Source organism: Narcine bancroftii, chromosome 6, assembly GCF_036971445.1.
Source record: "Narcine bancroftii isolate sNarBan1 chromosome 6, sNarBan1.hap1, whole genome shotgun sequence".
Lineage (NCBI taxonomy): Eukaryota > Metazoa > Chordata > Chondrichthyes > Torpediniformes > Narcinidae > Narcine > Narcine bancroftii.
The window spans coordinates 25,640,461-25,652,910 of record NC_091474.1 but is presented as its reverse complement, the minus strand read 5'-3'; the positions used below and the strand labels follow the sequence as shown (position 1 = coordinate 25,652,910).

The window sequence follows — 12,450 nt, the reverse complement described above, 5'->3', positions numbered from 1 at the left end:
GTCGATCCCGGGGGTGGAGAGGGTCGATCCCGGGGGTGGAGAGGGTCGATCCCGGGGGTGGAGAGGGTCGATCCCGGGGGTGGAGAGGGTCGATCCCGGGGGTGGAGAGGGTCGATCCCGGGGGTGGAGAGGGTCGATCCCGGGGAGGTAAGGGGGGAGCGGGTCGATCTCCGGGAGTGGAAGGGAGATTGGGTCGATCCCCGGGGGGAGTGGAGGGGGTATTGGGTCGATCCCTAGAAGGGATGGGGAGGTGAGGGGGAGAGGGTCGATCTCAGGGAGGTCAGGGGGGGGAGAGGGTCGATCTCGGGGAGGTAAGGGGGTGGAGAGGGTCGATCCCGGGGAGTAAGAGGGGAGAGGGTCGATCTCGGGGAGATAAGGGGGTGGAGAGGGTCGATCCCGGGGGCGGAGAGGGTCGATTCTGGGGGTGGAGATGGTCGAACCTGGGGAGGTAAGGGGGGAGCGGGTCGATCCCCGGGGGGAGTGGAGGGGGTATTGGTTCGATCCCTAGGAGGGATGGGGAGGTGAGGGGGAGAGGGTCGATCCAGGGGAGGTAAGGGGGGGAGAGTGGGTCGATCTCAGGGAGGTAAGGGGGTGGAGAGGGTCGATCCCGGGGAGGTAAGGGAATAGAGAGGGTCGATCCCCGGCAGGGGTCGGGAGGGGGACGGGGTTTGAACTCTGGAAGGGGAGGGGGACTGGGTCAAACCCCCCGGGAGGGGATTTGGTTCAAACCTGGGGAAGGGAGGGGAGGGGGACTAGATCGATCCCCTGAAGGGGCGAGGAGGGAGGAATGGGTCAGTCCATGGGAGGGGTGGGGAGAGGGGAGTGGGTCGATCCCCGGGGGGAGTGGAGGGGGTATTGGGTCGATCCCTAGGAGGGATGGGGAGGGGAGGGGGAGGGGTCGATCCCGGGAGGGGAGGGGTTGAACCCGGGGAAGTAAGAAGGAGCGGAATGATCTCGGGGTGGAGGAGAGGGGTCGATCCCAGTGTGGTAAGAGAGGAGAATCGATCCCGGGGAGGTAAGGGGGGAGAGGGTCGATACCCGGGAATGGGAAGGGATGGGGACGGGGTCGATCCTCGGGAATGGGAGGGGAGGGGGAGTGGGTCGATCCCCCGGAGGTAAGGGGGAGAGGGTTGATCTCAGGGAGGTAAGGGAGTGGAGAAGGTCGATCCCAGGGAGTAAGGGTCGATCCCGTAGAGGTAAGGGGGGAGAGGGTCGATCTCAGGGAGGTAAGGGAGTGGAGAAGGTCGATCCCAGGGAGGTAAGGGTCGATCCCGTAGAGGTAAGGGGGGAGCGGATCAATCCCGGGGAATGGAGGGGGAGTGCGTCGATCCAGGGGAGGTGAGGGGGAGAGGGTCGATCCCAGGGAGGTAAGGGGGGGGAGAGGGTCGATCTCGGGGAGGTAAGGGGGTGGAGAGGGTCGATCCCAGGGAGGTAAGAGGGGAGAGGGTCGATCTCGGGGAGGTAAGGGGGTGTAGAGGATCGATCCCGGGGGTGGAGAGGGTTGATCTCGGGGAGGTAAGGGGGTGGAGAGGGACGATCCCGGGGAGGTAAGAGGGTGGAGAGGGTCGATCCCGGGGAGGTAAGAGGGGAGAGGGTCGATTTCGGGGAGGTAAGGGAGTGGAGAGGGACGATCCCGGGGAGGTAAGAGGGTGGAGAGGGTCGATCCCGGGGAGGTAAGAGGGGAGAGGGTCGATCTCGGGGAGGTAAGGGGGTGTAGAGGATCGATCCCGGGGGTGGAGAGGGTTGATCTCGGGGAGGTAAGGGGGTGGAGAGGGACGATCCCGGGGAGGTAAGAGGGTGGAGAGGGTCGATCCCGGGGAGGTAAGAGGGGAGAGGGTCGATTTCGGGGAGGTAAGGGAGTGGAGAAGGTCGATCCCAAGGAGGTAAGGGTCGATCCCGGGGAGGTAAGGGGGGAGCAGATCAATCCCAGCGAGTGGAGGGGGAGTGCGTCGATCCAGGGGAGGTGAGGGGGAGAGGGTCGATCCCAGGGAGGTAAGGGGGGGAAGAGGGTCGATCTCGGGGAGGTAAAGGGGTGGAGAGGGTCGATCCCGGGGGTGGAGAGGGTTGATCTCGGGGAGGTAAGGGGGTGGAGAGGGACGATCCCAGGGAGGTAAGAGGGTGCAGAGGTTCGATCCCAGGGAGGTAAGAGGGGAGAGGGTCGATCTCGGGGAGGTAAGGGGGTGGAGAGGGACGATCCCGGGGAGGTAAGAGGGTGCAGAGGTTCGATCCCGGGGAGGTAAGAGGGGAGAGGGTCGATCTCGGGGAGGTAAGGGGGTGGAGAGGGACGATCCCGGGGAGGTAAGAGGGTGGAGAGGGTCGATCCCGGGGAGGTAAGAGGGGAGAGGGTCGATTTCGGGGAGGTAAGGGAGTGGAGAAGGTCGATCCCAGGGAGGTAAGGGTCGATCCCGGGGAGGTAAGGGGGGAGCAGATCAATCCCAGCGAGTGGAGGGGGAGTGCGTCGATCCAGGGGAGGTGAGGGGGAGAGGGTCGATCCCAGGGAGGTAAGGGGGGGAAGAGGGTCGATCTCGGGGAGGTAAAGGGGTGGAGAGGGTCGATCCCGGGGAGGTAAGAGGGTCGATCCCGGGGAGGTAAGAGGGTCGATCCCGGGGAGGTAAGAGGGTCGATCCCGGGGAGGTAAGAGGGTCGATCCCGGGGAGGTAAGAGGGTCGATCTCGGGGAGGTAAGGGGGTGGAGAGGGTCGATCCCGGGGGTGGAGAGGGTCGATCCCGGGGGTGGAGAGGGTCGATCCCGGGGGTGGAGAGGGTCGATCCCGGGGGTGGAGAGGGTCGATCCCGGGGGTGGAGAGGGTCGATCCCGGGGGTGGAGAGGGTCGATCCCGGGGAGGTAAGGGGGGAGCGGGTCGATCTCCGGGAGTGGAAGGGAGATTGGGTCGATCCCCGGGGGGAGTGGAGGGGGTATTGGGTCGATCCCTAGAAGGGATGGGGAGGTGAGGGGGAGAGGGTCGATCTCAGGGAGGTCAGGGGGGGGAGAGGGTCGATCTCGGGGAGGTAAGGGGGTGGAGAGGGTCGATCCCGGGGAGTAAGAGGGGAGAGGGTCGATCTCGGGGAGATAAGGGGGTGGAGAGGGTCGATCCCGGGGGCGGAGAGGGTCGATTCTGGGGGTGGAGATGGTCGAACCTGGGGAGGTAAGGGGGGAGCGGGTCGATCCCCGGGGGGAGTGGAGGGGGTATTGGTTCGATCCCTAGGAGGGATGGGGAGGTGAGGGGGAGAGGGTCGATCCAGGGGAGGTAAGGGGGGGAGAGTGGGTCGATCTCAGGGAGGTAAGGGGGTGGAGAGGGTCGATCCCGGGGAGGTAAGGGAATAGAGAGGGTCGATCCCCGGCAGGGGTCGGGAGGGGGACGGGGTTTGAACTCTGGAAGGGGAGGGGGACTGGGTCAAACCCCCCGGGAGGGGATTTGGTTCAAACCTGGGGAAGGGAGGGGAGGGGGACTAGATCGATCCCCTGAAGGGGCGAGGAGGGAGGAATGGGTCAGTCCATGGGAGGGGTGGGGAGAGGGGAGTGGGTCGATCCCCGGGGGGAGTGGAGGGGGTATTGGGTCGATCCCTAGGAGGGATGGGGAGGGGAGGGGGAGGGGTCGATCCCGGGAGGGGAGGGGTTGAACCCGGGGAAGTAAGAAGGAGCGGAATGATCTCGGGGTGGAGGAGAGGGGTCGATCCCAGTGTGGTAAGAGAGGAGAATCGATCCCGGGGAGGTAAGGGGGGAGAGGGTCGATACCCGGGAATGGGAAGGGATGGGGACGGGGTCGATCCTCGGGAATGGGAGGGGAGGGGGAGTGGGTCGATCCCCCGGAGGTAAGGGGGAGAGGGTTGATCTCAGGGAGGTAAGGGGGTGGAGAGGGTCGATCCTGGGGAGGTAAGAGGGGAGAGGGTCGATCTCAGGGAGGTAAGGGAGTGGAGAAGGTCGATCCCAGGGAGTAAGGGTCGATCCCGTAGAGGTAAGGGGGGAGAGGGTCGATCTCAGGGAGGTAAGGGAGTGGAGAAGGTCGATCCCAGGGAGGTAAGGGTCGATCCCGTAGAGGTAAGGGGGGAGCGGATCAATCCCGGGGAATGGAGGGGGAGTGCGTCGATCCAGGGGAGGTGAGGGGGAGAGGGTCGATCCCAGGGAGGTAAGGGGGGGGAGAGGGTCGATCTCGGGGAGGTAAGGGGGTGGAGAGGGTCGATCCCAGGGAGGTAAGAGGGGAGAGGGTCGATCTCGGGGAGGTAAGGGGGTGTAGAGGATCGATCCCGGGGGTGGAGAGGGTTGATCTCGGGGAGGTAAGGGGGTGGAGAGGGACGATCCCGGGGAGGTAAGAGGGTGGAGAGGGTCGATCCCGGGGAGGTAAGAGGGGAGAGGGTCGATTTCGGGGAGGTAAGGGAGTGGAGAAGGTCGATCCCAGGGAGGTAAGGGTCGATCCCGGGGAGGTAAGGGGGGAGCAGATCAATCCCAGCGAGTGGAGGGGGAGTGCGTCGATCCAGGGGAGGTGAGGGGGAGAGGGTCGATCCCAGGGAGGTAAGGGGGGGAAGAGGGTCGATCTCGGGGAGGTAAAGGGGTGGAGAGGGTCGATCCCGGGGAGGTAAGAGGGTCGATCCCGGGGAGGTAAGAGGGTCGATCTCGGGGAGGTAAGGGGGTGGAGAGGGTCGATCCCGGGGGTGGAGAGGGTCGATCCCTGGGAGGTATGGGGGGCGAGGGTCGATCCCGGGGAGGTAAGGGGGGAGAGGGTCGATCCCTGGGAGCGGAGGGGAGATTGGGTCGATCTCCGGCAGGTAAGGGGGGAGAGGGTCGATCCCAAGGAGGAGGGATCCCTGCGCCCACGGGTCCCTGGAGCTTCACCCCACACCGGTTTGGACACCTCTCTCTCCGGAGCGGACTCTCACCCACACTTCACTTCCCTTTCCACCCCAGCGCTCCCCGGGACCTACCGGCGAGGGTGCCGCCGCTGAACCTCCTCCATGGCTGCAGCTGCTGTCGCTGACTTCCGCCTCACACCGGAAACTTCCTTCCCTGCACTCATACCATTGCAACGTCATATTCAGGGCGGAACTGAGCGTTAAGGGGGCGGAAGTGAAGCGGATGAGCATCAGTGGGGCGGAAGTGAAAGTCCGTGGCGGCTGAGGGACAAAGAGGGAGATGTAAGAGAAAGAAGTTACATTCATTTACCTCCTTTTGAGTCTCTGAAGTTTGTTTACCGTGATGATAAGGCATGTGACAAGTTAATTTTTACAATATTTCACAAATGGTGAGGTGATAACAAACTGTATTTAGACAGATGGATGGAAAGAAAGGTTTGGAGAGATAGGTAACAAACGCAGTCAAATGGGTCCAGTTCTGGTACGCAACTTGATCGCCCGGACAAGCTGGGGCTAAGGATTTGGTTCCTGGATAATTCTGTGACAATGTTGACTCAGTTAAAAAATTGGCAGGGTCATAGGAAGCTAAGGAATCAGAATTCATTGTCATGAACATTTGTTTGGCAGCATCACAGTGTAAATTACATTACAAAACAAATAAAAATAGTGCAAGAAAAAGCCAAAGTGAGGTAGTGTCTGTGGTTCATTGTTCATTCAGGAATCTGATGGTAGAGGGAAATAAACTGTTCTTGGGTCTCTGAATGGTCATCTCAGGCTCCTGTACCTTTATTCCGATGGTAGCAGAGTGAAAAGGGCATGACCTGGATGGTGGGTGTACTTGAGGATAGAGGCTGCTTTCTTAAGACACTGCCTTTTGTAGTTGCCCTCGATGGAGTGGTCTGGTGGCCATGATGTTGCAGGCTGAGTTTACGACCTTCTGGAGTTTTTCCCTGTCCTATGCATGCACGTACAATGATGCAACCAGCCAGAGTGCTCTCCACAGTACACCAATGTCCTTCAGCCCTTTTAGTGCTGAACCATTTTTCTTTTTGCCTAGTCCCACTGACCTGCTCCCAGACAATAGCCCTCCATACCTCTCCCATCCTTGTACCTGTCCAAATTCTTCTTAAATGTTAAAATTGAGCCAGCATTCATCCCTTCACCTGGCATCTTATTCCATACTCCCACACTCTCTTCGTAACGAAGTTTCCCCACATGTTCATGAAGGGTGAAGAGGTTTTTGAGAATCTTCGGTGACATACCGAATCTCCTCAAACTCCTCACAAAGTATAAGGAGTACTTCAGTATAAGACCTTACAGAGTGTTATCAAGTTTCTTTTATTGTCATGCAATAAAATAGAAAATGTTATATTACATTAAATTTCCTTTCATCTGCCATAAGGCAGGGCAGAAATTGCCTGGCACCCTTACAGTCAGAGAAATTAGTCAGAGAAAGAGAATCAAAAGAGAGTTCCCCCCTCCACCCCCCCCAGTGAAGAGCAAAAATAAGATAAATAATCAGGCGACAATTATAACATTTAAAAGACATTTAGACAGGATCAAGTGATCAAGTGATATTATCCACATTGGCAAATCAAATTAGCTCGGTTAGGCAGCTTGCTTAATCAGAATTTATTGTCATGAACATGTCATGAAATTCATTGTTTTGCAGCAAAAAAATTGCTAACTTTTTTAAAATAGTGGAAAAGAGAGATCTGGGAATACAGATACATTGTAGTGGGTTGCGCACAAGCACAGCAAAAAGAACTGAGGTAGCAGACTGTGAGCTCATTAAGCACAACCGATTTTCACTGAAGATCACGCTGTGGCCTTTAATGCCATCTGGAACCGGCCCCTCATGTACCAGAACTCGCATCATGCATACTTCCAATCTGTATCAGAAATGAAGGACCTGTGACGCCATCTTTACCGCTGCTGCTCTGCTGACCATGTGTGATAAGCCAGGCTGGTTCGCCGCTGCAATTATGTGTGCTGCCACAACATAATTCACTGAAAATGACACATTGGCCTTCATAAATCAAAATATTGAGTATAGGAAAAAGTAAAGCACAAAAATCTGTAGACACTGTGGTTGAAGTAAAAGCACAAAATGCTGGAGAAGCTCAGCAGATCCAACAGTGTAAAAATACATAACCATTGTTTTGGGCTTGAGCCCTTCATCAGGGTAAGAATGCATAGAGATGGGGGAGGGGAAGGTGGCAAAGGCAGGAGATGATAGGTGGATGAGGGGAGGGAGGGAGGGGACAGCAGCAATGAGGGGGAGGAGGGATGGCTGGGTGGGTATGGGGGAAGGGAGGGGAGAACTGGAAAGTCAGGAAAGGGGAGGGAAATGAAAAGGTGATTAAGTTTAGCAGAAAGTAAGGAAGTCAATGTTAATGCCATCTGGCTGGAGAGTGCCCAGATGGAAAATAAGGTGTTGTTCCTCCAATCTGTGAGTGGTCAGGATGGGATAGTACATAGGGTAGGGCCATGGATATTGGAAAGACATGTGAGTCTGGGAGTGTGACTCAGAATTGAAATGGTTGGCTACTGGGAGATCGCTGTTGCGCAGACAGACAGGAGATGCTCAGTGAACTGATCTTCCAATCTGTGACCAGTCTCTGATGTAGACAGCACTACAAAGGGAGTACCAGATGTGATAAAGTGTTTCTTCACTTGAAAGGCCCCTTTGAGGCCCTGGATTGTGATGAGGGAAAAGGTGTGGGTGCATGTGTTGCACCTCATGCGACCACAGGGGAAGGTGCCGGGAGCGGAGTGGGGGTGGTGGGTTGGGGGTGGGGTGGGGAGGGATGAGTGCACGAGGAAATCATGGATGAAGCAGTCTCTCTGTGGAAGGCTGAGAGAAGGAAAAATGTGTCTGGTGGTGGGATCCTATAGTAAGTGCTGGAAATTCCGACAGATAATGTGGGCTGATGGGGTAGTAGGTGATGATGAGGTGTGGGGGGGGGAATGTTCTATGTTTGTTGCGTCTCGGGGCAGAGGGAGCCAGGACGGATGAGTGGGAAATGGAGGAGATTCGGGTAAGGGCTGCGTTGATAGGGATGGAGAGGAAGCCACGTTTGTGGATGAAGGCAGACATTTCAGAAGATCTGGACTGGAAGATTTCATCTTCAGAACTGATGCGGCAGAGATGGAGAAATTGAGAGAAGGGGGTGGAATCCTTGCAGGGGACAGGATGTGAGGAAGTGTAGTCAAGGTAGTTGTGGCAGTTAGAAGGTTTGTAGCAAATATAAGTGGAAAACTTGTATCCCAAGATAGAAACAGAGATCCAAGAGGGGGAGAGTGTCATTGGAGATGGACAAGGTGAGTTTGAGATCAGAGTGAAAGTTGTTCACAAAATGGATGAAATCAACAAGCTCATCGAGTGTGCATGAGGCAGCCCCAATATAGTCATCGATATACCGGAGGAAGAGTTGTGAGGTCTTGCTTGTGTAGGCTTGTACCATGGATTGCTCCACAAAGCCCACAAATAGGCAGATGTAGCTGGGACCCAAGCGGGTACCCATGGCTACTTCTTTAATTTGGAGGAAGTGGGATGAATTAAAGAAGTTTTTTTAGAGTGAGGGCAAGTTCTGCCAGGTGGAGGAGGGTGGTGGTAGAGGGTGTCTGTTCAGGTCTTTAGTCCAGGAAGAAGCAAAGTGCTTTCAGACCTGTGTGGGGGATAGAGGTATAAAAGGATTAGGGATCCATCATGAAGATGGAGGGCATGTGAGGTGTTGCCAATGTAGGTGGGGAGGGATTGGACTAAAGGAGAAAAGATAGTCAAGGAATGATTAAACTATTTCAGTACGGCAAGAGGAGACAGAAACAGTGGGTCTACCCAGATGGTTGGGTTTATCTATCTTGGGTAGAAGTGCTGGGGTGAGACAGAATGAGGTTGATGTCCTTGTCAGGGTGGGGTGGTGGGGGGAGGTGGTGACAAAAGGTGATGATGTTACAGATTATGTTAGAGACAGTGGCTTGGCATGGGGCGTGGCAAGATGGTGTAAGGATCAGACGTGCCTTCCAGTCCTCTCCTGACTCTATCTTATTGTTTTGTCTAGAAATGCCCGTTAAAATTCTTTAAGTTTAGATAACTTCAGTGCTGTTAATTTAACTTCTGATGGTACAATTGGTGAAAAAGAGTAAAAAAAAACGACGATCATCAAAGAACTACATTTTCCAAAAGTTCAATTTTTGGAGCCTACCTGTAGAAAAGACACCGGGACTCAGCCTGAAATGGATCCCAGGAGAGAGGTACAGTGTTCGGATGCAGAGCTCTATGTTTCATCGGTAGAGCCTCCTAAAGAGGGCGCCAAACAGCCTTTAGAACAAAGAGTTACTCAGGTTCGCACATGCGCAGTAGCATCTGACGGCAATGTTATGAATGAACCGCTTGTAGTATCATCAGCTGAAGTATTACCAGCTGAAACACCGGCTGGGGAAAGGCATCTGTCAACTGTAGCGGTGGCACTGCAAACTGCACCTCTTGAGATAGAAGAACCTATACAACTTGATGTACTGGGAGAACTTAATACATTATGGACTGGGGAAAACCTCGGCCAGCGTCCTCCAGTCACTGCTGGAGAGGCTGTGGCTGGGGTTTCCACACGCAGTCATACTACAAGGAACTGGATAGGCACTATTTTCTGAAAGTCATCTGCTACATGTGAGTTATCTCACACCCATTTTTTTTGGGAGTTACCGGATTGCGCGGTTTAGACGGGAGGGGGTATTTTTAACCTCCTACCCGTTTTGTTTTTTTTTGTATTATTAGATTAAAGAGTGAGGGGTTTTTTTTTGTTTTAAAATAATTTTAAAAAATGTTTTTTTCCTTTTTTTTTTCTCTTCCTTTTCTTTTTTTTGATCGTATTAAGAGAGGGTAAGGGGATAAGAGTTAGGGGTTTTTTTTCTAACTGTTGTAAGACATGTCGAAATTTAAATTTGCTTCTCTTAATGTTCAGGGTTTGAATAATCCTATAAAGTGTAAGAAAGTACTTGCTTATTTTAAAAAAATTAAAGTAGATGTGGCCTTTTTACAGGAAACTCATTTGACAGATAAAGAACATTTGAAACTTAAGCGGGACTGGGTTGGATAAGTCTTCTATTCTTCATTTAATTCAAAGGCAAAAGCAGTTGCAGTTTTGGTACATAAGAATTTACTGTTTCAACTGCAAGACGAGGAGAAAAATGGAGGAAGACTACTTAAGTTGAATTGTATGATCTGTAATGAAGCCTGGACTTTGATTGATGTTTATGCTCCAAATGTTGAAGACACTGCTTTTATTACAGAAATATCTTTATTATTGGGACAAGCTAATTCCAATGTGATGATTGGGGGGGATTTAAATATGGTATTAGAACCGTTATTGGATAAGTATCCAAAGGTAATTAAGAAATCTAAGATGGCGATAAATATGGCTAATATGATGAAAGATTTGAATTTAGTTGATATTTGGCATAGATTTAATCCTACACAAAAAGACTTTTCTTTTTATTCTTCTCGACATAATTCTTTTTCAAGACTAGATTATTTTTTAATTTCGGCACATTTACAGGATAAGGTTATATCTGTGGATTATAAGGCAAGGTTAGTCTCGGACCATTCATTGTTATTACTGGAATATCAAAGTTCTCAAGTTACACAACAAACTTTAAGATGGTGATTTAATACTATGTTACTACAAAAGCCAGAATTTATTGTTTATTTGAGAAAACAAATTGAGGATTTCATTGCTAATAATGTTCACTCTGTTTCTGATCAGTTTGTTTTGTGGGACGCAATGAAAGCTTTTTTACGAGGTCAAATTATCAGTTATGCATCCAAACTGAAGAAAGAGAGAGTTAGAGAAACTGAGGATTTGGAGAAGAAAATAACAATCTGTGAAAAAGAATTTCAAAAGAAAGCTACTGAATTCCAAAAGATCCAATTAACTAATTTAAAGTTGAAGTATAATAAGTTACAGTCATATCGATTTGAATGTCTGTTGAATCGTTCAAAAAATAAATTTTATGAATGGGGTGAGAAAGCTCATAAAGTATTAGCTTGGCAATTAAAAAAAGAACAGTTATCTAGGATTATACCAGCTATTAGAAATAAATTGGGTATTACTTCTAGTCAAAAAGAAATTAATGATGAATTTTGTAATTTTTACATAAAACTTTATTTGACTGAATGTAAAGAGATAAAAGAAGATGCAATAGACTCTTTTTTGAAAAATATTAATTTACCACAGTTATCTCAAGAAGACAGACAAGAGTTGGATAAACCTTTTACGGATAGTGAAATTGAAATGGCTATAAAAGATATGCCAAATGGAAAAGCGCCTGGTGGAGATGGTTTTTACAAGACTTTTTATGTTGATATATCTTCCTTATTTAAGAATGTAATACAACAACTTTATGATACTTTTCAATTACCTGAGTCCTGTTCTAATGCTATAATTACAGTTATACCAAAAAAAGATAAAGATCCCTTACAGGTAGCTTCTTACCGTCCTATATCTTTGTTAAAATAGTGGCTGAAGTTATGGCTAATAGGTTGGCTCAGTATTTACCAAAGACGATACATCGTGATCAAACAGGTTTTATAAAAAATAGGTATGCTTCGGCTAATATTCTACGATTAATTACTTTGATAAATAAATCTAAATCTCAGAAGAATTATCCAATGGTGGTTTCATTGGATGCAGAAAAGGCATTCGATAGAGTAGAATGGAAGTTTTATTTAAAGTACTTGAAAAGTTTTCGTTTGGACTCTCATTTATTGGTATGATTAGGGCTCTGTATAATGGTCCGAAAGCTAGAGTTGTTACTAATGGTTTGCTTTCAGAATCCTTTAATTTAACAAGATCTATTAGACAAGGATGTCCATTATCACCCGCCTTGTTTGCTTTAGTTATTGAACCTCTAGCACAATTAATACGTCAGAATGATAGTATCAAAGGTATGAGAGTCTTGAATGAAGATTATAAAATAAATTTATTTGCGGATGACGTTTTGCTGTATTTGGTGGATCCTGATGTTTCTCTGCCAGCACTTCAAGATTCCTTAGAGATTTATGGTCAATTATCTGGTTATAAGGTTAATTGGACTAAAAGTTAAATTTTATCAATTAGTAAAGATGATTATTCAATGTTTAGAAATATTACGAATTTGAAGTGGACGAAACAAATTAAATATTTGGGAATTAATGTTAATACTGACTACCAAAATTGAAATTCACTTAATTATCTTCCTTTAATTAAGAAGATTAAGGCAGATTTAGTTAAATGGAAAGATTTACCTTTGGGTTTATTAGGAAGAATTAATACTATAAAAATGAATATTTTTCCTCGTATACAATATTTATTTCAATCAATTCCTTGTTGTTTACAAAAAAGATTTTTTAAGGATTTATATAAAATAATTAGGGATTTTTTTGTGGAAAGGAAAATTTCCTAGGGTGGCGTTGAAAAAAATTGATGTGGGATTTTCAATTTGGAGGGTTACGGCTACCTAACTTTCAATTTTATTATGAAGCAGCTCAATTTAGATTTCTTAGCGCATTAATGGCCACACAAGATACGCCTAGTTGGGCACAGATAGAATTGGCAGTTATTTC

General features: G+C 50.0%; 1 protein-coding gene across 4 annotated transcripts in view; it reads right to left on the bottom strand.

Annotated features, from left to right (window-relative positions):
- The window catches only part of LOC138735852 (serine/threonine-protein kinase 3/4), a 155,022-nt gene extending 150,003 nt beyond the window's left edge, over positions 1-5,019 (bottom strand). For all 4 annotated transcript variants that reach the window (XM_069884368.1, XM_069884369.1, XM_069884370.1 and 1 more), the window contains exon 1: positions 4,920-5,019. In XM_069884368.1, the coding sequence (XP_069740469.1) occupies positions 4,920-5,011 (92 nt within the window). In that variant the 5' untranslated portion in view covers positions 5,012-5,019. The remainder of the gene's footprint in view (positions 1-4,919) is intronic.
- Positions 5,020-12,450: the final 7,431 nt, after the last annotated feature.